General features: G+C 40.9%; 5 protein-coding genes, 2 long non-coding RNA genes and 3 other non-coding genes across 14 annotated transcripts; 7 read left to right on the top strand and 3 right to left on the bottom strand.

Annotated features, from left to right (window-relative positions):
- Positions 1-62: 62 nt before the first annotated feature.
- On the top strand, positions 63-7,417 carry LOC116925892 (tyrosine-protein kinase-like otk). The gene is made up of 13 exons (XM_032932652.2): positions 63-204; positions 492-839; positions 3,432-3,873; positions 3,944-4,071; positions 4,144-4,440; positions 4,521-4,805; positions 4,870-5,142; positions 5,203-5,350; positions 5,428-5,555; positions 5,619-5,825; positions 5,894-6,031; positions 6,117-6,493; positions 6,562-7,417. The coding sequence occupies exons 1-13, from the start codon at positions 165-167 to the stop codon at positions 6,967-6,969; spliced, it is 3,219 nt and encodes a 1,072-aa protein (XP_032788543.2). The 5' UTR covers positions 63-164; the 3' UTR covers positions 6,970-7,417.
- A 136-nt stretch (positions 7,418-7,553) lies between these two features.
- Positions 7,554-8,471, top strand: LOC116925896. The gene is made up of 2 exons (XR_004395802.2): positions 7,554-7,689; positions 7,748-8,471. It is a non-coding gene; the product is annotated as an uncharacterized LOC116925896 (long non-coding RNA).
- On the top strand, positions 8,361-8,433 carry Trnav-cac. The gene has a single exon. It is a non-coding gene; the product is annotated as a tRNA-Val (tRNA).
- A 1,333-nt stretch (positions 8,472-9,804) lies between the features above and the next one.
- Trnag-ccc lies at positions 9,805-9,875 on the top strand. The gene has a single exon. It is a non-coding gene; the product is annotated as a tRNA-Gly (tRNA).
- Positions 9,876-10,049: 174 nt separating this feature from the next.
- Trnag-gcc lies at positions 10,050-10,120 on the bottom strand. The gene has a single exon. It is a non-coding gene; the product is annotated as a tRNA-Gly (tRNA).
- Positions 10,121-10,546: 426 nt separating this feature from the next.
- On the top strand, positions 10,547-12,176 carry LOC116925893 (succinate dehydrogenase cytochrome b560 subunit, mitochondrial-like). 2 transcript variants are annotated; one of them, XM_045174662.1, is made up of 5 exons: positions 10,547-10,907; positions 10,979-11,041; positions 11,118-11,335; positions 11,410-11,667; positions 11,871-12,176. In XM_045174662.1, the coding sequence occupies exons 1-4, from the start codon at positions 10,894-10,896 to the stop codon at positions 11,655-11,657; spliced, it is 543 nt and encodes a 180-aa protein (XP_045030597.1). In that variant the 5' UTR covers positions 10,547-10,893; the 3' UTR covers positions 11,658-11,667; positions 11,871-12,176. The 2 variants fall into 2 exon arrangements, with proteins under 2 accessions (XP_045030597.1, XP_032788544.2); XM_032932653.2 differs by lacking the exon at positions 11,871-12,176 and having other exon boundaries at positions 11,410-11,817.
- Positions 12,177-12,852: 676 nt separating this feature from the next.
- On the bottom strand, positions 12,853-15,503 carry LOC116925891 (60S ribosomal protein L3). The gene is made up of 8 exons (XM_045174655.1): positions 15,361-15,503; positions 14,912-15,104; positions 14,665-14,833; positions 14,258-14,393; positions 14,007-14,193; positions 13,635-13,837; positions 13,269-13,424; positions 12,853-13,101 (listed from the first exon to the last, which is right to left on the bottom strand). Exons 1-8 carry the CDS (start codon positions 15,361-15,363, stop codon positions 12,916-12,918), a joined length of 1,233 nt encoding a protein of 410 aa, XP_045030590.1. The 5' UTR covers positions 15,364-15,503; the 3' UTR covers positions 12,853-12,915.
- An 18-nt stretch (positions 15,504-15,521) lies between these two features.
- On the top strand, positions 15,522-16,432 carry LOC116934569 (uncharacterized protein C1orf198 homolog). The gene is made up of 2 exons (XM_045174660.1): positions 15,522-16,164; positions 16,223-16,432. Exons 1-2 carry the CDS (start codon positions 15,601-15,603, stop codon positions 16,262-16,264), a joined length of 606 nt encoding a protein of 201 aa, XP_045030595.1. The 5' UTR covers positions 15,522-15,600; the 3' UTR covers positions 16,265-16,432.
- A 313-nt stretch (positions 16,433-16,745) lies between these two features.
- On the top strand, positions 16,746-21,116 carry LOC116925874 (BTB/POZ domain-containing protein 6-B). 4 transcript variants are annotated; one of them, XM_045174651.1, is made up of 8 exons: positions 16,746-16,899; positions 18,598-18,761; positions 18,951-19,241; positions 19,329-19,476; positions 19,548-19,857; positions 19,932-20,173; positions 20,247-20,538; positions 20,620-21,116. In XM_045174651.1, the coding sequence occupies exons 2-8, from the start codon at positions 18,680-18,682 to the stop codon at positions 20,866-20,868; spliced, it is 1,614 nt and encodes a 537-aa protein (XP_045030586.1). In that variant the 5' UTR covers positions 16,746-16,899; positions 18,598-18,679; the 3' UTR covers positions 20,869-21,116. The 4 variants fall into 4 exon arrangements, with proteins under 4 accessions (XP_045030586.1, XP_045030588.1, XP_032788527.1 ...); XM_045174653.1 differs by having other exon boundaries at positions 16,758-16,899; positions 18,601-18,761; XM_032932636.2 differs by lacking the exon at positions 16,746-16,899 and having other exon boundaries at positions 18,336-18,682.
- Positions 17,137-18,135, bottom strand: LOC116925887. Its single transcript, XR_004395793.2, has 3 exons — positions 17,783-18,135; positions 17,268-17,694; positions 17,137-17,201 (listed from the first exon to the last, which is right to left on the bottom strand). It is a non-coding gene; the product is annotated as an uncharacterized LOC116925887 (long non-coding RNA).
- Positions 21,117-21,128: the final 12 nt, after the last annotated feature.

The raw sequence follows: 21,128 nt of genomic DNA, 5'->3' as shown, positions 1-21,128 counted from the left end.
AAGCTACCAGTTTCTAGTCTGTGGGTGACGAGGGAAAACACTGTGCTTTCATCGTGGAGTTCAGTACGTGATCAGGACTACGCTAACGTGGTACGGGAAAACAACAAGCGGAGGTTTCTCGTTTATGTTTTTCCAGCTTAGAGGCATCATCATCGAGCTGTGACATGGCAGATGATTTCGGCTGTTTTCGGCTGGTGTGGACCGGTAATTTAAATTGATTCTAATAATTTCATTATAAAAAAAATTGACGGACAATTTTACAATGAGGCAAAATTTATAAATATCGAGCATGTCAACGTGTACTATTTCATGCAGCCAACCGGGTATGTAGGTTGCGCAAACGAGACGGGCGAGGACTTTGAACAATGTCATCGACATTTGGAACTTTTCCAGTTTCTATTTTATCTTAGTGATTAGATTTTGGCTTCTGAGAACAAACCAACAAGTTAAAAATGAATAAAATGTGAAAAATGTTTCGTTTTTAATTCCAGGTCTTGTGCTAGTGATGATTAAAACGGCAATGATAAGTGATTGCGGCACGTGCCAAGATGATTTTTACTTTCGAAAGTGGCCAGTGAGTCCTCAGGGAATCATCCGGACAGGACAGAGCGTCGAATTGGAATGCCGCGTGTCCGCCGAGGACCGGATCAGCATCAGTTGGACTTTGAATGGTGAACAACTAATCAATTCGAGCCGGCGCTACCAGAATGCTACAACAGGCGATTTGACCATCCGCCGGGCGGATCATCGTTTTGACTCTGGCGATTTCGCTTGCACAGCCACTAACGTCTCGTCCGGCTTCTCCATCGCATCGCAGCCGGCCACGTTAATGATTCACTGTAAGTAGAGGGGGGTCCGCAGCACTGCTGTGCCCATTTATTTTTGATTTCATAATCTAACCCTCCCGAAAGCTTTTTTGTGTCCACTATTCAAAAAAATCGCTTTAACGCGTAGATAAACAGTAGTAGGCGCTATAACGTCGCGCGAATATTACAGTGGGGGATTTTTTTTTTTTTTTTTACGACAATTGCCGTAAATCTGTCAAAAACTTCCCCTTCACTTCGCCGCTCCCACAGACCGGGCTCATCACACGCGCTGAGGTTTCTGGTTTTTAGCTGGCCCACCCTCTACGCTATCCGTCCCTTTTCTTGTATATACTCTAGATATTCACTTTTATGACCTCTAGTCGCCAACTGCTGCGTTTTTATTCGTTTTCATCCCTCGACAATACGGGAGCGTGCCTGTCGTTTGACACGATCCCTCTTCGCTCGATGTGCGCCACACATTTGTGATATTGTTGCATCCTCTACGGAGGGAAACGCTTCTCTGGGAGGCAAAAATAAAAGCCCGTAGCAACAATTGCATGCAGACTGTAAAGCTGTCTGGCCGCTTTTGCGTAAGGGACAAAGCAAGGATGGGGGGGAAGGATATGGCTTGTGTACATTCATAAACAGTACACACATGCAGACGGATACGTACACTGTGTACATAAATTGCATTTAATCCCCCCCTCCTCTCTACCGACCAGACCCCGGCTTCGTTATCGCGTGACATTTAATGTAGAGCTGGGGCGGGAAAAGGACGGCTGTCATTCCAGTCTGGTTTTTATTTATTTCTCTTTATTATTTTGTTCGCTTCTCGGTTGTGAAGATGAAGTCGTCCCGCTGAGAAAAAAGTACAAAATCGCGCAGTCACGTAACTTGCTTGTCCTTTTTTTTTTTTTCTTCCTCTTTCTCTTCAATGGAGTGCAGGTTATAGAGTTCCATGCTATTTAGGCTCCTGTTCCTTTCTTCTATTTCCTTCGCTCTTCGAATTTTAAACTAATATACAGTAGGGCTTCTGTTGCATGCAGTAGTCAGTAGAAAAACGAGCCCATATGGCTCTCTAGTTCTCTTGCTCTGCCGTTCGCTCTTTTTCGGTGTGGTGGCCAATGCCCCACCCTTCATGTTTTTCTTTTTACTATGTTTTGCTATCGCATGTTATACGACACTCGAAAAAGAAACCGAAAGTTTTTCTGCGTCTCAGTTGCCCTTCTCTGACCGCGTTCACGTCGTAAATTTTTTTATGGACCGATATCTTTTGTTGGATATATAACTTGTGATTGTCACGTCCCTCCTTGTGTATGTTTGGACGTGCAACAAAATAGTGCTATTCAGCTTTTTTTTTGTTTGTTCCATCTGTTCCTTTTTTTTTCTTTTATTGCTATACTCTGTATAGTCTATTTATCTCCGAGATATACGTATACGATCGTATCACACCGGAACTTTGTGGCCGTGTTATGAGAGTTGCAACATTTTTTTTTTTTCTTAATTCTCACGGACGCGATTTTCTTCAGTTTTTTTTTTTTTTTAGACATTTTCTGTGTTTCTTGACGTTGAATCCTGTTAGCAGTTATCCGTTTCAACCCAGTAGGGGATAAGAAAACGAAGAGATATCTGGGTCTGTTTTTGACTTTCTTAAGGTTTCGGTCGTAAGGGAAAAAAGGCCTAGAGAAAAAGGAAAAAAAAAAAGAGATCGTTTAAATATTTGTATCTTGTATGCACAGACTTGAGTCGGTTGCAAATATTTACCGCCACAAGTTGCCAGCCACAGATCGTAAAACCCGACGTTTGGGATTCCTCTTTGCTGGTAACGGGCCGGTTGCTTGTGTGTATACGCCGTTGCCTTGCGATAGGTCCAGCTTTCGGAAAAATTCCCTTTCTCCCCTCCTTCCTTTTTTGTTTTCTTATTTTTTTGTTCTGGATACCCCATCGTTGATGTTTTTGTTTTGATTTTTTTTTTTTTTCTCTCTGTTGTTGGTACTTCCTCTTTCCTTATTTCCGTCCGTACACTCTTCAGTTGTGTTGGGTTTACGTTATGGCTCTTTTTTTATTTTTATTTTTGTGTTGCGGCGACGGGAAAAAGAGGGGAAGTTGCTGCTTTAACCGTCGGCGTCGAATTCTCTTCCCCCCCTCACGTAATAACACGCTCCCTCTTAAAAAGACTCTCGCACTCTGGTTCGGCTTGAGAGTCTTTTTCCTTTTTAAACTGAAGCCGGTAACCACCGACTGTACTATATACAGACACACACACACGCGTACACACACAAAAAAAACCCCAAAAGTGTTTAAGAAACATGTACTTCAGTATGCGGGGGCTTGTGTGTGCGGTGCGATGTTTATTCATGCCGCCGTGTTTAACAGCTCCGAAACGCGCCATCTCCGTTGACTCCCGAGGCGCGTAAATTGGTTAACGGATGAGTTATTCTTGCACTGAAAAAATAATTTAAAAAAAAAAAAACAGGCTCATCTTACCAGAAAAGCATAAACAAGCAATTTTTGTAGTTATTAAGTGAGAAGGGGGAAAAAAAAAGAGAAGTTAAAACATTTACGTTCTGTCAACATTTTGATTGGGTGCAACCATAAACGATATGTGTTCTGGTGTTCTGGCAGGGATCGGTCATTCGACCAGAATCAACTTGGAGTCTTTAACGACTGGTCGGCACATTGTAGAAGACGAACTATCTGGTCTGGCGCAAGTCGACACAGGCGAAGATGTTGCCCTCTACTGCCATGCCGAAGGATCGGGCGAGTTGCAGTACGACTGGTTCCACAACGGCCGCAAAATACCTAAAAATAAAACGAAAAAACTTTCGTTGCATTCCTTTTCGGCTTCGGAGAGCGGGACGTACACCTGCTCAGCTAAGAATGGAGCTGGGCATTCAAAATCGAACGTTCCTTCCATCTTGACTACCGTCAAAAGCCAATTGGTACGCTTTACCAAAGACACTGTGGCCACGGTCGATAGCACCGTCCGGCTTCCATGCGCCTTTCAACCTCCAGCTAATCCAGTCGAATGGCTCTTTCGCGGCAGTCTCCTTGGCCAAACATCACAGTATGAATTTTTAAAAAACCTAAATAATAAAATATTTTCCTTTTACTTAATTAGCGATATTGTCTTACAGGCATACCGTTGAAAGTGATGGTCAGCTGGTCATCTCCAAAATCAACCAACAGAGCGAAGGTTGGTATCATTGCCGTAAAAGCGATGGAAGCACTGTTGAAGAATACGGTTCACATCTAAAAGTTGCTTGTAAGTTAATCAAACATTATCTTTAAAACGTGTTTTTTTTTAAATTAGTTTACGTTTCACTTGTTTCTTTAGTCCTCCATGATTTTGCCAAAACGGCCATTGACCCACCACCACCGTTGTCCAATGGACATCATTATTATTTCGCCGAGTACTCGACAGCTGAGTTATCTTGCACCGCACCCGATGGGCTACCGTCTCCCACCATCTGGTGGGAAGGACCTTCCGGTCAGGTGTTAACCCCTCCATCAGAGAAGACGGATTCAGTGCTGCTCCTAACTCGCGTTCTGCAAGAGGATGCTGGAACGTACAGATGTCGAGCCGGAAACATCGTGCGGAATGTATCCATCCACGTTAACCTGGTGGTGACCTGTAAGTTTAAATGAATAACAGCTTATCATACAGCAGATTTGTTGATTGCTGGATTTTTTTAAATTAATTTTTTCACATAGCTCCGCCGACGATCCAGCAACATCCTGTGAGCGCCTCCGTTAACGAAGATGAAACGGTGTCGATGAGCTGCGCATTCTCAGGATCACCCGCACCGGCTACTATCGTTCAGTGGCTGAAAAATGGACAACCACTAACCGATCCACCAAAACCAGTCCATGGTCTTCGTAATTCAACTTTAAATTTTGTTGCAGCTTCCAAAAGGCATGTTGGCAATTACGCCTGTCGGTTGAGAACCATCGGTCACCTTCCAGTTGATTCACAAACTGCTACTTTACACGTCCGAGGTATTACGCATTGCTCTTAATTCAACATTGTTTCAAAAGATAAAAATATCTGACGTTGTAACAGAAAAGTTAAAGTTTACGGTGCCACCTGTGGCCAAGAGTTTAGAGCTGGGCACTGTCCGTAAGGTTTTGTGTAAAGCTCAAGGCAGCCCAGCTCCCATTGTGCGGTGGGTTAAAGAAGATTTGAAACCGTTGCTTACCTGGCCGCCGCACATCGAAGACATTAATGGAACGCTCATCTTTCATGGAGTACAAGATGACGATGCCGGACAGTACACCTGTATTGCCACTAATTCGCAAGGCTTTATAAGCGCTTCCGTCTTAATCAACGTGACAAGTAATGGACCAGTATTTTCCGTCGAATTTCCGCCCATAAACTCAAATGTTGTCATTGCAGTGTCGCCGCATTTTACGTCTCTGCCCAACAACGTCACGTTCTACAAGGAAGGTCAAAAAGTTGAGTTACATTGCAGAGCAAATGGTCATCCTTTTCCTACGATCCAATGGGACAAGGATTCGGTCATGAATGGATTCACATCTGATCGGTAGTTTTAATTTTTTTTTTTCGAAACATAAATTCAAATTGAAAGTTTGATCTCATAATGTTTCGGTTGTAAAACAGGTTTTCTGTTAACCGTAATGGTACCTTAATTATCGAAAATGTCCAGCAAGCCGATCAGGGATTTTACGGATGCACGGCTGGCAATGCAGGCGGATTCAAAAGGGCAGAATTCCGATTGGTGGTTCAAGGTAATTTCTATTTTAAAAATTTTAGTTTGTTAAGAAATTTTATAGATTTCGTCTTTTACGCAGACTGGGAATACCAATACGGTGATTACGAAGGGGCTGAATCCATTACGAAGACCATAATCATCACTTTAGGAGCAGCAGCCGCCTACATTTTTCTTTCCGTCGGTTTGCTAATTTGGTGCCGTTTGAAACGACGGCAACGGAAACTGCAATCACCAAACGATGGCGGCAACGCTGAAGCTCAAGTCGCTGATGTACAAACGGCCTTATGTGAGTTCTTCACATTGTTGGATGAATGATTATGTTTCTAATTTCGTTCTTTTCTTGACCAACGGCAGTGACTAAGGAAGACCAAGGTGAAAATGGACGCCAATCTCCAGCTATTGACAAGTTGAACGTTCCCAGCTCCGCCATCACTAAAGGGGCATTACAAGGCAAAGGAAGGTTTGGAGACATTCTTGAAGGCTTAGTTACGGGTACGGTGCTGCAAACCATAGTCAGGATTTAATCCTATTGCTATTCTTTTAATTAAAAATGAAAACTCACTCATTTTATTTATAGGTCTCAATGATTCAGAGGGCACCACTCGTGTTCTTCTCAGGATATTAGCCACTCGCGATGAGGATCTGATTGTAGAATTCCGCCGGCAGGTAGACATGCTGCATCGAGTCCGTCACGCCAATCTAGTGGCCGTTTTGGGCTGTTGCCGTGATTCTGCTGACGTTCAAATGATTTTGATGGAATACCACCAGCTTTTTAACTTAAAATCGCATTTGCTGTCGACTTCATCTTCTCAACCGTGGTCCCTAGCCCAGATTCAAAGCGCCACATTACAAATTGCTACGGGAATGAACGCACTGGCACAAAAGCGTTTCGTTCACCGTGATCTCGGTACGCGCAACATTTTGGTTGGATTCCACGGCAAAGATAATCAGCGGGTTTGTTCAGTTCACTTGATGACACGTTGTCGAAGAGAATTCACATCCAAATTTTTCTTTTTATTCAGATCTCTTTGAAAATCGGCAGCTTCGGCATGGACAAAGAGCCGTTCAACAAAGATTACTTTGTTTTCAAGCATCAGCCCATCGCTCTGCGGTGGCTTCCGCACGAGGCGGTGCTGGAAGATGAATATTCAACCAAGTCTGATGTGTGGATGTTTGCCGTCACTATATGGGAGTTGTACAACGCAGCGCAACAACCCCTTTCAGGTCACTCAGATGATGTCGTACTGGCCGAATTGAAGAAAAAGGGCACTCTGTGGGATGCTTCCTTCTGCAAATCGAACGCCATGTCCAGTTTGCTCATCAAGTGCTGGTCACACGACCCTCTTCTCAGGCCGTCTTTTGACGAATTAGTGCATTGCGCCGAATCGGCCGCAGTGCCAACAAGCAGCGGCGAATCAAAAACTCGCTGAAAGTCGACTTAGTTGCGTAAGTCTGTCTCAATGGTCGCACTAAAATTTAAACTTTGTAAATAGCGTATTAATCTCACCACCGAATTATATTTTGTAACACCTCCTTGTCGATTTCGTTTTGCTAAACCTTATTCTTCTGTTCCTCTCAGCAGCTATTCGATTTTACGGTTCGTATTTGTATACCCGATGATCGCGTAACACGTTGTTTCGCTCCACTGCTGATTGTTCTTCCTTCCTTAAATGCAACATGTTCAGGTCATTTGACATTTCAGTTTGCCTCATATTTAGTTTTATCTTTCAAAAGAAAAGAGAAAACAAAAATCTTACTCAGCTGAATGTCATTAGTCATTTTGACCACGATGAATTCCTGGTTTTACATCCCTTTCAGATGTCCGGCTGAAATAAAAGATGTAGCGTTTTTTTTTTAAATAGAAACCGTGGATTCCTATTTTTCTTTGTCAAACCTAAAGCAAAAAGTTGTAAAAGTAAGGACAATCAAAGTAAGAAATCTTTGAATTCTTTCTACAATTTCTGACAGAACGATCGACCACGCGCCGTTGACCTTCACGGAATACCATTTAGTAAGTGAGACACTACAACATGCAATACCTGGCTGCGTTAAAGCTGTCCATCTCCACGTTAATTCCATGTCCATTCCGCAGGATTCACTGCTCCAAGCTGCTGGCGACAAGAAGCGTTGACCATTGCCGCAATAAATTGGTAAACCGCATTGTTCTTATAGCCATTTGAGTTCTCCAATGACGTGCGATTGTCTTAGAGCTGCATGGCTTCCATAACCACGCCATCACCTTGTGAAACCACCATCAGATAGCTCTGATCAAAAGGTTTCCTTGACTTTACCTTCTCCGTCGTTCCCTAACAAAATTGCAATTTTGTTACCATTGAAGACACGAGGCTGAACTTGAACACTTATATATATGTATGACTTTTACCTGGAACAAATCAACTAAAGCCACCAGCTGCCGAGTCTATTAGACTTCTTCAAGAAGCGCATACGATATTGAATACCAAATAGGTGCGAGACAGATTGCGGCAGGTCCTACATGGAAAATCCTGAATGTAATCACCTTAGCAAACATGTAATTTGTTACGTGAAAGTTGCACGAACATCGAACCCCCGTCGATCGGCCAGCGTTGAGACACGTGGGATGTCCTCTTGGATATCTGTATTAATAAATTTGACTTTTACAACAAAGGCTGGACGTAGTAGATGTGTGCAATCCATTGTTCCACGATGAACATAGTCTATCATACAGCCATCTAATGCAAATAACTTACCAGGGAAATTTTTCAAGATAATATTAATTCTGGTGAACTTGCTCGGATGATTTTCGTGACACCATTCAATTTCTTGTACGCAACTTTTACAAGCATCTGTAGTGTAGTGGTTATCACGGTTGTCTCACACACAACAGGTCCTCAGTTCGATCCTGGGCAGATGCAAATAATCAGATTTTTAGTAAAACGATGTAAGAAACCAACTAGGACTGACGTTTTTCTATTGCGACCTCTTAGAAATAAGAAAAAAAATAAAAAAACATCAATATATTCTGTAATCACCACATGATGGAGAAAAAATGCAGGAGATTGCAATGTTTGAAGACGCGTTTCATCTTCTATGCTGAATTTACAAGATCTCTGCAAATCACACCTCTTAGACACGTGGAATAACGGCCCTTCTACTACTTAAAACATAAATGCATTGACCGGGAATCGAACCCGGGTCACGTGCGTGAGAGCACGCATTCTACCATTGAACCATCAATGTACTTTAATAACCTATTAGGACAAAAAGATTGTAAGCCATGAGATACTTACTACGATTAATAAAGAGCGATGATTGTAGATTGAACTTGAATCTGTTCTCAAATAACCATCCAATAATTAATAAAAATTACCCCACGATACGACGACGATTGAAAGGCCCTTTGTGATTGAAACAGCTACTATGAGGCAAACACCTCGATCTACGGAAAAGTTAGAAGCACGAACTTTGAAAACATGCATGTTGAGTCTTACTTCCATTATGTCTCCCTGCCCCAAAAATGCCAGCCCAGAGTATGAGCATTTCACAGGTCACTCACTAAGCATTGCTAAATTGCACCACGAATCGATAACAAAGACAAAACGTAACGATGAAAACAAATAACTGACCTGGAAATCCATTTTCTCGTTGTGTAGAAGAAGAAGTGTACAGTTGAATTGCTCAGTCCGAATGAGTAAACGGTCACTCTGTAAATCCCACATCCTTAATCTGTTTTCCATTGCCTACGTTCAAAGGAAATATGAAACATTATTAAGCACATCAACAATCATTAACACTATGCAAAATGTCGATCACACAGATAAAATGCAGTTAGAAATGACATGTTAAAATCTTACAATCACTTAACTGTCACAGTGAGAAATTGGAGATGCACTTCAACCTTCGAACATCGACAAACGAATGTCTCTGTTGGAGGGACATATACCCACCGGCATAGCTCTGCAATTGACGGCCATTGTGCAATTTTCCTTTCCCTGCCTCCTGGTTTCCAATAGAGAAGCAGAAAAACGGATATCAAATGGAATGACCAAAGGAAGGGTAAGCATCCCTTTTTGTCGGTTAGACAAGTTGTTTTGAAGTATTCGTCAAAACATAACGTTTCGAATGAGCATAGATGATATTATTCGTTGATTATTATTATTCCAGATGACTGCGTGATGCAATTTGTAAACGATATGGAATATCCCCCAGTAGTTTGCTTTTACTAAAATTTAGATTTAGAATTAAAATGGCCTCGGCTCTTTTTTGTCCTACCGTGAAATTATACACCATTGATGGTTCAATGGTAGAATGCGTGCCTCCCACGCACGTGATCCGGGTTCGATTCCCGGTCAATGCATGTCGATGCTATTTTGTTGGCTCTGGATCAGTAGAGAAACATGGAATAAATAATCACAACATTTGTGTAAGTAGTTAATTAAACAGTGACCACATATATGAAGACAACGATCCATGTAACGTGACAGTCTGTTTGCGATTACTGACTCGTCAATCGCCAGTAAAATTGAAACAATGCATTGACCGGGAATCGAACCCGGATCACATGCGTGGGAGGCACGCATTCTACCATTGAACCATCAATGCTCAATATGGATGGTAAAACCGAAAAAAGAAGATATGGTCTTGGAAAAAAAATGCGCAATTGAAAATCATTGCTTTGCCCATCGGCTGGAAATCCTGTCGTTAGCATATGCTTACCTTTTCGTATTCTGAACAAAATCATTCCTATCAATAGCGGCTGACGAGCGTACCACCTCCAAAAAATTTAATCACTTTTAATTTCTTTGCATCTTACCGTACCCGAATTTGGAAGTTAGGGAAACGACTACCCATATCAAAGGTAAGGTCTCCGGTTAAATGGTCAGCGATCTTTTGCAGCGATTTGGTCAGAGGAATCAGTAACATACAGACACTTCAGGATCGAAAGTAAGCGCTTTTCAACGGCCGTGTAATCCACTCCCATCGCCGGAGAACGGCATAATCTGAGGGTCGAGTTCAAAGGTTTTTGCTGCATCTGAAACAACGAAAAAGCTAGCTATAGACGAATTTCAAAAATTAAAGGCATTGGAATCTTTGGAAACCGGCACAGTTTAGTCAAAGCGGTGAGTGAATGTACTTAAACCAACAAGAGCTAGTTAAAGAAAACGCTTCAAAAAATATTCCTTTTCCCTCGTCGAGTATATCCGGAGGCAAATTCACTAGGTCTACAACAGAACTGACGTTGGCGATCCTTTTAAGAAATTACACATTCTGAGAAAAAAGCGACGAATAATCTTGCCCAACGAAAACAATACGTATGTTATTCGAATGCTGATTAGTCTCATCACTCTTCAAACTGAGAGGTACTAAGCGTCATCATGTCTCTTCTAAGGTACGTAAAATAATCCGCTAAAATTTTACAAATCGATGTGTGCAAGTGAAATTTTAATTTCCTGAGTACAGGTGCGTGAACTTGAGATTAATAAGGGGGGCTACGAATAAATATTTACCTGCTATATCAATAAGGTATGCTTTAAATCCCTGTACATCGGGAAAAGACTGTGAAACTTCCATATAAATTTCTAACGGACGTCGTCTCAAGGCTGCAGCAGAAATCCTGGTTAAACCTTAAGGCAAAAGAAATGGAGAACACTGGACCGGTTCTAGAAGGAGTAGAGTTCGAAATAAAAAATAAAAATTTGAAACGCCCGCTCTCTCCACATCTTTCCATCCATGTGGCGTGGAGTAACATGATTCTGTCGATGACGCATAGGTTCACGGGCATTTTCCTATATGCAATTCCATTTGGATTGGCTTCAGGTGAGAGTTATTTGTTGCTAGGCTAAACTTATTGCTAATACTTCTTCAATGACTTTTAACATTGATTTTTATAGTGGCAATTTTGTTACCAGAATCCTACCCAGACTATTTGGGTAGGTTGGAAGACATGCATCTGAATCAATTCATTATTGCGACCGCGAAATTTCTCATAGCCTTGCCATTTTCGTTTCACTTTTTGAATGGAATCCGGCATCTGATTTGGGATACTGGCCATTGGTTGACAATAAAGGAGGTCAATTGGTCCGGATACATTATTGTAGTCCTCGCAGTTGCCTTGGCGATTCATCTTACATCTTTATAGAAACAAAAAAGTAAATAAATTTTAATAATCCACCACAGATCTTTGACGACAACAAAGCATTCGCAAAAAAGAAAGCATGTACGTTTTAGAATTTATATAGAAATACCGTTGGCTGGATGAAAATTGAATAAATTTCAATAGTCATGTTGGCTACACAAATCAGGACCAGTCAACTTGCAACTTCATTTGGTTTACTTCTAATGCTTGGCTTAGCAGGAATATATTACAAGATCAGACAATTTCCTACGAAGACTACTAAGAAAATGGATTCCTCGGGCAGATTGACCGAACATCATACCACGTGTGGGATCTGAGTCCCATCTCCAACGTTTTCAAGGAAATGGGGCTATCTTTTCAGGCACAGAAACTCAGAAGATTTTGCACTCCAGGGATATATGTGTTGATCTACTTTGCAAGCGTCTATGTAAGTGTTTGTAAATTGTTTACAGAAAAGCCAGCTGCAAAACGTAAGGTCACAGAAAAATGCTCTTCGGCAAATACATGGGGGGCTAATACGAACTTTTATTGGTTCATTCCCTGATAAAAACCTTAGTTATAAAAATGGCATTTCTCTCTAATACCAGTTTAAGTAATTACCTAATACGTCAACCGATGGTAATTTTGGAACCAAAGACAAAAAAACTGTTTAAACTGCAAACTTGGTATCTTACATGAGTCACCGACGATGTAATTTTTTGTACTAGAAATATGAAGATGTACAACGTTGCCAACTTTTCATACGGTTTTTATTTTTCGCAACAAATTTCTTTATCTTTTCTTTATGGAAAATCCCAAAATTAACTAACTTTTCTATTGAATTTAGCTTCAGCTGTTCAAAGATACAGCCAGAATGCTAAGATTATATGGACTCGCGTTACGCCAACAGAAACTGCGTAAGAGAATTGTCATCTTGGCAACAAAGTCGCAAGTAGTAACATGTCATACGGTAACACGTGTTTTTCTTACCACCCCACGCGGTGAACGACTACTAGTCACGTGCAAGAAAAAAGTGTAGGTTTCACTCTGATCATGATATGACTGAAATTTATTAATGGTTATGATTACAAGTTATAACGCATTCTGAGAGAAGCTTTCGCAGAACCGAAATACATTCATCCAACAAGGTTCATTTCGATTTTACCACAATTGACATAACTTTAAAATATCTGTACTAGCTAATACGAAGTACACGGAATTGTAAGCAACGTTCAATATATATTCAACAATCTCATAAATACACACTAGTCCCTCTATAAGGTTATGCCTTAACTGTGACAGCCGGAGAAGTAACCGCAACCGGAGTCTTCGATTTCTTTGTTGGTCCCATAAATTGCGCCTTATCAGCTGGCGTCTGAAATCTTCCATGGCCAAACTTCGAAGAGGTATCGATAAACTTAAGCTCGATTTTTTCGAGAGCAACGCGTTTCGCGCTAGTGACCAAAGCCTGTACAATTGAAGACCGGTTACAAACGTCCTTAAGAATTGTTACCAATTAAATACAAGATGTTTCAGTCCTATCATTAAATTTCACATAGGTTTCATACAATAATTAGGCTCTTAGAATTATCATCACGAAAAACAAAGAAATAATCAGCATTTCTTGCCATTTACCTTGCGAAGTGTGATCACACGTTTCTTTGGCCCCATACAGCACCCCTTTATCATAACAAAGTCATTATTGACTTCGCCATAATGGGGGAAACCGCCCATAGGAGTAATGGACTTGTCCGTCAGGTCGTACTCGGTAGACGCATTGTTCTTGATAACCTTAATTCAAAGAAAGACAGATAACGGTTTGTCCACAAGAAATGGAATAGGATTGTATCTAACCAAGGTGACCAACAAATGTCACTAAAAACTAAGGTTGGGCATAAACGGTTAGACCACTTAATTTACGAGATCCTCTAGCACCCAAATACTAGACAGACATAAGATGGGTGACTCTGAGGCTCGAAAATAATATGGAATTTCACATACCTTGCCCTTTCTCGTATGAATTCCCTTTCCAATGCGGTAAATCTTCTTGTTCATTTCTGTGCGGTGATGGTACCCTTTCTGACCGGCGCGGGCAACAGTATATTGGACACGAGACGGATGCCAGGCGCCAATACAAGCAACCTTCCGGAGACCCTTATGAGTCTTGCGAGGAAGCTTACGAGTATGCCAACGTGATGTAACACCTGTAAGATTTGTCAATTTTAGGAATCGAACATTCACTATCTTCCCGAAAAGAGTCAACGTGGCGATCAAAAGGAAGGCAACATTGATTTCAACATGGTACTCTGACAGCTCTCTAAGCGTTATTCATCATTTCGAAGAAAGGTAAACGTAAAAAATTTCGATAATTACCCTTAAATCCTTTTCCTTTAGTAACACCAATAACGTCTATCATCTCATCTTGAGCGAAGATGGATGTAATTGGAACAGTTTTCTCCAAGTGCTGACGCGCCCAATCCACTTTTTGCCGTATTGTTCCTCCATTAATCTGGATCTCCATCATATGGGCCTTCTTCTGGCGTTGGCGAAGTAGTTTCATCTAAAAAAGAAAAAATCACGTGTTATTCTAGTCGTCTAGAGACTTGACATCGCAGACAACCAACCTGGGTGTGCGCAATGACGCGAATCACTTTACAATATCTCTTCATGGCCCTCAATTCTTTCTCTATGACCTTCTTTCCCAAATCATCTTGCCATTTCTTTGATGCCTTAGTAAAAGCCTTCTTCTTAGACTTGTACCTTCAAGACACAAAATTAATGAAGAACCAAATGGGAACAAGTCTCATCAGTTTAAACAGAGAGGAGACTAGAAACCCAAGTAGATTCATAGCTCATAGACATTAATCCAGAGGAGCTTGAGAATTAATGAGCATTTAAAACAAGATAATGGTCTTAAGATAGGTCATCAGTTCGCCCTAGTTCAAGCAAAGTCTGTCTTCAGGCATTTTGCTCAGAAACCATATTAAATCATCACTTGACCATCTTAAACCTGATAAAAAACTTTAAGTACCAATTTTTGTAGAAACGGCGACGGCAGTCCTCTCCAATGTGCTCTGCCCAGACCGTTTTCAAAGCACGGAGACCTTTAGGTGTGGCAACATAACCAACAATGCCTACAATGACCATGGGAGGTGTTTCCAAAATTGTGACGGCTTCAACCACTTCTTTCTTGTTGACCTCTGTGGTCAAATTTCAACAGTTAGTTCCTGTACTGTAAACTACCAGTATAACTTGACCTAAAAAAAACTAATACTTACTAGAACCAGGTTTATCACACTCACGAACAATGTGAGTCATGCCAGCCTTGTACCCCAAGAAAGCTGTTAAATGAATAGGTTTCTTGGGATTATCATTAGGGAATGACTTCACGCGACCACGGATGGAGCGACAGCGTTTCTTTGGGTAGAAACCCATAGAGCCATGGCGAGGAGCGCTAAATTTACGGTGAGACTAAGAAAAGACAACCATACCATCATGAAATTGACAACGTGCTCATTTAGAAAAATTGGTAAAGACTACATGCGAGTTACTTTAATTTTCAGTAGATCAATTATAGGGCGATTCACTTATTTACGAAATTTAAATGTCTTGCAACTACCGAATAAATAATTAAGTTTTTTCTTGTTTTTTAAATTAAACAGATTACAACAAATGACATAGAAAGTATAATTAACAAAAAGACTAGTAAGAAGACATTTTCACTCACCATGACTGGACCAAGATGGAGACGGATAATGAGAAAAACGTTGTAGAATGGCTTTGACGATGGCTACACGTTGGTCTTTTTCAAGTGGAGTTTGCCAAATTTCACAATTTCGTCGACCTTTAAAAAAAATTTCTAATTGTAAATACGTGGCAACGTTTGTCCTATTGACCAAAATAAGGAAATCTGTGCCATGAAAGCAGGAAGACAAACGTTATTGTTCTGTATATCACTAAGTAAAAAATGGAGAACCTACGCCTTGTTTCCGATGAATATTTCCGTTCGCTCAATTCTATTGCAAAACGCATTTGTGATGATATTAGTTCGACTCGTGAAAACTATGAATCTGCCTGGAATTATCTCAGCGTCGAAGAACAAAATCAAGTAATCAACGAAAGCCTGATCTATCCTGATGCTGTCTTAAGATATTCGATAATGGCCGAGCCGTACAAGCCAGTAGAGAGTTTCCCCACATTGAAACTCTCCTGTGGCTGTAAAGTATTGCAAGATGACACAGGTGCTGAATGGAGAGACGAGCATTCTGCACCATTCTCTTGGAAAACTTCAAGTCAGATGCTGGACATCTCAAGCAAAACAAATCCCTCCCAGGCCAAAGAAACAAACCAACTTCCAAAAAAGAAAAAGCCACCAATGCCTCCTCCAAAACCTCCCAAGGCAGTGATAACTCAGGACATTGATGTCAAAGCTTATGACAAAATCAACAACAGTGAGATGGTGAATGACTCCAGTAGTCAGCAAGATAGTTCCACGCTATCTGAGGATGAATTCTCATCGCTAAGCTCCCAGGTATGATTCTCTGATTTGCTTTTATGATTGAAATTATGATGTGTGGGTTTTCTTTCAGGTTTTGCCAAAGACTGGGTGTGAATTTTTGGATAACTGGTAATTCTTCATTGGTACTAACATGCTATCAACTGCTGGATTTTGATCTGCCAAACTGTTTATGTTGCCACTCAATTTATTAGAAACAAAATATATATGCATAAGAACTGATCGTGTATTTATATCAAACTACGATCGCCCTATTTTAGATTACACTGCCTTTATTATAATATATTTTGTGTATCATTCAACATTTTACAGCCACAGCTCTGTCAGTGATACTCGATAATAAGGGAGGGAACGTTATTAAAAGCTTGAGGCTACTTGCTCGATTTCAATCAAGTTCGGATTTCTGTCAGAAATGGTACAAGGTTTTTTACGGTGATTTTCTGGTTGGTGAGTTGGAAAACAACCAAAAACTAGTCCTTCACGACCAAGGTGTTCCGTCGTAAAGGAATAAGGGAGGTTCATGGAGTTAGCAATCTATCGCTTAATTTTCTCCTCCCACGGTCTCCACCCCGCCGTATGACCACGCTTCACTGGAATTACCCGCGTTTTACTGCACGGGCTGCAGAGAGAATCAGTCGCGATCTCGTCACCAACTAGCCATGTTGCGATAGTTTGTGCTTTGCAACAGAAGTTTGGAATATCACATATCAAGCAAGCATTCACAAAAAAAGGAATTCTTCAATAAAAACAGTAAGGACAGTAACTTTCTTTTCCTAACAGTGATTTTAGATTATGCCTAAGCTGAGATAATTTTGATCGTTGTGTCTAAATTTTCTTCCGTTCGCAAGTTCAAATAATGCAAAAGTAAGGCAAACAAGTTAATAAGAAGAATGAACGTTTGCTAGCTTGGTACAAACATGATTTCCACGTGATTATTTTGCTTTAGTTTTAAATTTTAAGAACGTCCTTCACGAATTACAACAAAGCGAGTGGCCACTGATTCTTTATTCTACCTCCCGGCTACGATAGGTGGACGTAAACAAAACACAAGGCTATCCAGTTTAAAAGTGTGTAAGTTAGTGGATATCTTACAAACTTTTTCTGCATGTAAAACATACCATATTGTTTTTTTTGTTTTTTTCGGGAAAACAACTTGTTTTCTATTGAAGATAAGGTTTCTCCCGGAGATTATGCTGCATTTCAATCCAAGTTGATGCATCATTAATACTTAGGGATTAATTAGCATACGGGTATGAAGTCTTAGCGTGCAACGTCCTTGCTGATTAAAATTAAATAGACAAAAATTAAATAGACAAATAATTAGCAGTAAAACACCTTCGTTTCTGTACATTGAAGTTCCATTACGTGTGCTGATGAGAAGCTGAAGTAGAAAGAGCTTTGACCTTGCCACAGGGGATTTAGAGGCTTACCAGTAAAGGAAAAACGAGCCTTTTTGGTCTTGAATGCGCTTCCTCATTTTTCAAAGACAGCAAACACGACCAAACTTCCTGTTCCTTGAATAATCTTCCCACAAGGACGCAACGCCTGAATTGTACATTATACAAAAACTTTTTAGCTGCCTCTCTTCACCTTTAATGTTCCAAGAATTATGTTCAATAGGGTTCAAAATAACCTTTTTGTTTTACTTTTTTGGCCAAGGTAGTTTTACCCTACCATTCCTTGAGAAAGGATAACAATAGACAAAATCTATCGTCTAATCCACGACAAAGGGATAGGGTCACTGAACTACCGAGGCTAACAGATCTTAGGCAAACAATTTAAAACAATATATAAATATATCCAATTCGCCTTAGGGATACAATTAATACTACACCCTTCAGTTGAAAACTTGAAGGCAGCACGTATTCCAAATAACTTAATTAATATGGCTGTGGTCCCAATGACCTGAATTAGATCAACGTCCATTATCCCAGAATCGATATCACCAAGCAGACTCAAAGAGATTGAAGATTCATGGTTGGCTATCCACAAAAGGAAGACCCTTCCACGTCTTTGTGGCTGGCTTCCTCTATAAAAAAGCTGTCCAATCTTTCTGAGGCCTTTGCCTTTCTTGAAGTGCAATTTGGGAATGACGCCAGCTTTAGCCAGAAGCGACTTCCTCGTTGTTGCGCTGTAGTACAAAAGCTGTTTTGCCTATAGATGGAGTCACTGGGAAAGAAACCTGTCAAAGAATTGCTAGCATACACATACACACACAGATACACAAAGGAACTGTGCAGTTGTCTAGTTCGTGGCTGTTATTCTCAACTTTTTTACTTGTTTAACTTAATCGTTAGTTGGTAGAAATATGTTTTTTTGTGCAAACGTCTCGACATTTTGAACATCTTTGCCGTGTAAAACGTTATGTCGTCGAACAACAATAATATGTACTGCAAAGTGTCAACGGCGACGACTAACGCTTTGCAAAAACGTTCTACCCTTTCTCAGCAGCAACAACAACAAGCCGAAGAACATCAGCAAGAAAGCGAATCTGAGCCAAACGTCTGGGCCAACACACTAAGACAGGAAAATGGTGAGTTGGACCAACATCGACGACCAGTTACAATGCCTCGTTGAGTACTACGAACATTTCCCCCACTCACACCACAGCCGTGCGTTTATTTTCAGTATTTTCTTTTCACCTCAGTTTGAGTTCAAGCATTTTACAGTTAAAGAAATGTAGTAAAAAAAATCTAATCTCTGTAAACTTTTAGAATCAAAATTCCATTAACTGTAAAATGCGAAATTTCACACACGTGACTGAATATCACTAACTTCTTTTCATTTAATGCAAACTACAGGTCTGCAAAGTCCAACTCCCAACTTGTATGTGGATAACCAGGACGGTTCAGGGGACATCATTCAAATTACACAGCCACCTTCAAATAGCAGTGTACCAACATCACCCTTGACCACTCACCCATTACTTAGCCATCATCAAGCACAGCAACGCCCCATCAGCTTCAATAATGCTAAGGCCTCAACCCTTGATCCCAACTGGCAAGCTAATAAAATCAGCATTAGAGAACGAAATGCAGCCATGTTTAACAATGAGCTGATGGCTGACATTTTCTTCGTCGTTGGGCCGCCTGGTATGCATGCGCGTTCGTCCCTGACCTTGGCCTGTCAATGCTTTCAGTCGAAATCACAAGTTTCTTTTTTTCCCGTCATTACAAAAGGTGGAACGCAAACCATCCCGGCCCATAAATATGTTCTCGCAACAGGCAGCTCTGTATTTCACGCTATGTTTTTCGGAGGATTAGCCGAAAGCGAGGCGCAAATTGAAGTGCCTGATGTCGAACCAGCAGCATTTCTAACCCTTTTAAAGTAGGCGTATATTATATAAGTACATATATTCGCATTTACTAAAGAATAATTTAATGAATTTAACGCTACAGATACCTTTACTGTGACGAAATCACGTTGGAGGCCGACACCGTTCTTTCCACACTTTATGTTGCGAAGAAATATATCGTGCCGCATCTGTGTCGCGCCTGTGTTTTGTTTCTGGAAACAAGTTTGACTGCCCGCAATGCTTGCCTCCTTCTCAGTCAATCCCGGTTGTTTGAAGAGCCAGAACTCATGTCCCGCTGTTGGGAAGTGATAGATGCTCAAGCCCAACTGGCTCTGAATTCGGAAGGATTCACCGAAATCGATATGGATACATTAAAACAAATTCTTCAACGTGAATCGTTGAATTGCAAAGAGGTTAACTATCATTACAAAAGTCACACTCTCGTGCCGTTTTTATAGTATCCATGTTCCAAATAAATATTTCGCAGTCCGTGATTTTCCAAGCTGCATTGCAATGGGCGGCCGCCGAATGTAAACGCCGCAGCCTCGAAGTTGATTCAGCCAATTGCCGCACAGTTATGGGCGACTCTCTCTTTTTAATTCGACTACCCACCATGGCCCTCGAGGATTTTGCCAACGAAGCCGCGCAGTCTGGAATTTTGACTCTTCAAGAAACCACTGACGTTTTTTTGTACTACACGGCACGAAATAAACCATCCCTTCTCTACAGGTATAAAAAAATTGGTTTTCGAGGAAAGTACAGAAGCTAATATTTACTCTTTATCGTTTTGCTCCAAATCCAGTTGCAAGCCTCGAGCTGGACTAAAGCCTCAGGTGTGTCACCGATTCCAATCGTCGGCTTATAGAAGCAATCAGTGGCGTTACCGTGGCAGATGCGACAGTATTCAGTTTTGTGTTGATAAGCGTATCTTCATCGTTGGCTTCGGTCTCTATGGTTCTTCAAACGGATCAGCTGACTACAGCGTGCGAATCGAATTAAAACGCCTTGGTCGTGTACTGGCGGAAAATCACGCTAAATTCTTCTCCGATGGATCGAGCAACACCTTTCACGTCCACTTTGAACAGCCTATTCAGGTACAGTTGCTACAGCTACACTCTCAATCACTTTTCTAGATTTTTATTTTTTTTTCTTCTCTCGCATGATTGCAATTCCAGGTCGAGCCCGATACGTTTTACACTGCCTCTGCCATTCTTGATGGCTCAGAGCTAAGCTATTTTGGGCAGGAAGGTTTGAGTGAAGTCAACGCAAGTAACGTAACTTTTCAGTTTCAATGCTCGTCAGAAAGCACCAATGGGACGGGAGTACAAGGAGGCCAGATACCAGAGTTGATCTTTTATGGCCCTTCTCCGCAATCACAGCCACAGAAACAACAAGTGGTTGAAATTTCTACAAAAGTCGAATAAGATGAAGCAAATAGAATTGGTATTAAAATCATTCTGTTCTAGTAGGTCAAATGTAAATATTTTTTCGCATGTTTGTGTTGTTTTTCGTGAAGTTTGAAATGATTCACCTTTCTACTTTTCTTTCTCCAATGACATAATGTGGGATCGAATTACTTTTTTGTCTGTGTTAAAAATTGAAGATAAACGTGACTGTATGTTTTGACCTTCGTATCAGTTTTTGCAATCCAATATACTGCTTTACTTCAGAACACTTCTATCAT

This window comes from Daphnia magna, linkage group LG6 (assembly GCF_020631705.1).
Source record: "Daphnia magna isolate NIES linkage group LG6, ASM2063170v1.1, whole genome shotgun sequence".
Classification (NCBI taxonomy): Eukaryota; Metazoa; Arthropoda; class Branchiopoda; order Diplostraca; family Daphniidae; genus Daphnia; species Daphnia magna.
Note: the sequence above shows the minus strand (reverse complement) of the source record. Positions and strands in the feature narration are given on the sequence as shown.

Excerpts from the sequence above, each read along its gene's own strand:
- LOC116934569 (XM_045174660.1), top strand. The coding sequence starts at position 15,601 with ATGGAGAACCTACGCCTTGTTTCCGATGAATATTTCCGTTCGCTCAAT. Across the intron at positions 16,165-16,222 it reads TCTCATCGCTAAGCTCCCAG|GTTTTGCCAAAGACTGGGTG; the intron begins GTATGATTCTCT and ends GTTTTCTTTCAG.
- LOC116925893 (XM_045174662.1), top strand. Across the intron at positions 11,042-11,117 it reads TTACCTGCTATATCAATAAG|GCTGCAGCAGAAATCCTGGT; the intron begins GTATGCTTTAAA and ends CGTCGTCTCAAG. Across the intron at positions 11,336-11,409 it reads TCCATTTGGATTGGCTTCAG|TGGCAATTTTGTTACCAGAA; the intron begins GTGAGAGTTATT and ends TGATTTTTATAG.
- LOC116925892 (XM_032932652.2), top strand. The coding sequence starts at position 165 with ATGGCAGATGATTTCGGCTGTTTTCGGCTGGTGTGGACCG. Across the intron at positions 205-491 it reads TTTTCGGCTGGTGTGGACCG|GTCTTGTGCTAGTGATGATT; the intron begins GTAATTTAAATT and ends TTTTAATTCCAG. Across the intron at positions 4,806-4,869 it reads TGCTACTTTACACGTCCGAG|AAAAGTTAAAGTTTACGGTG; the intron begins GTATTACGCATT and ends ACGTTGTAACAG.
- LOC116925891 (XM_045174655.1), bottom strand. Across the intron at positions 14,834-14,911 it reads GTGTGATAAACCTGGTTCTA|AGGTCAACAAGAAAGAAGTG; the intron begins GTAAGTATTAGT and ends ATTTGACCACAG. Across the intron at positions 14,394-14,664 it reads CGCCGTTTCTACAAAAATTG|GTACAAGTCTAAGAAGAAGG; the intron begins GTACTTAAAGTT and ends TGTGTCTTGAAG.
- LOC116925874 (XM_032932636.2), top strand. The coding sequence starts at position 18,514 with ATGTCGTCGAACAACAATAATATGTACTGCAAAGTGTCAACGGCGACG. Across the intron at positions 19,858-19,931 it reads AATCGTTGAATTGCAAAGAG|TCCGTGATTTTCCAAGCTGC; the intron begins GTTAACTATCAT and ends AATATTTCGCAG. Across the intron at positions 20,539-20,619 it reads ACTTTGAACAGCCTATTCAG|GTCGAGCCCGATACGTTTTA; the intron begins GTACAGTTGCTA and ends TTGCAATTCCAG.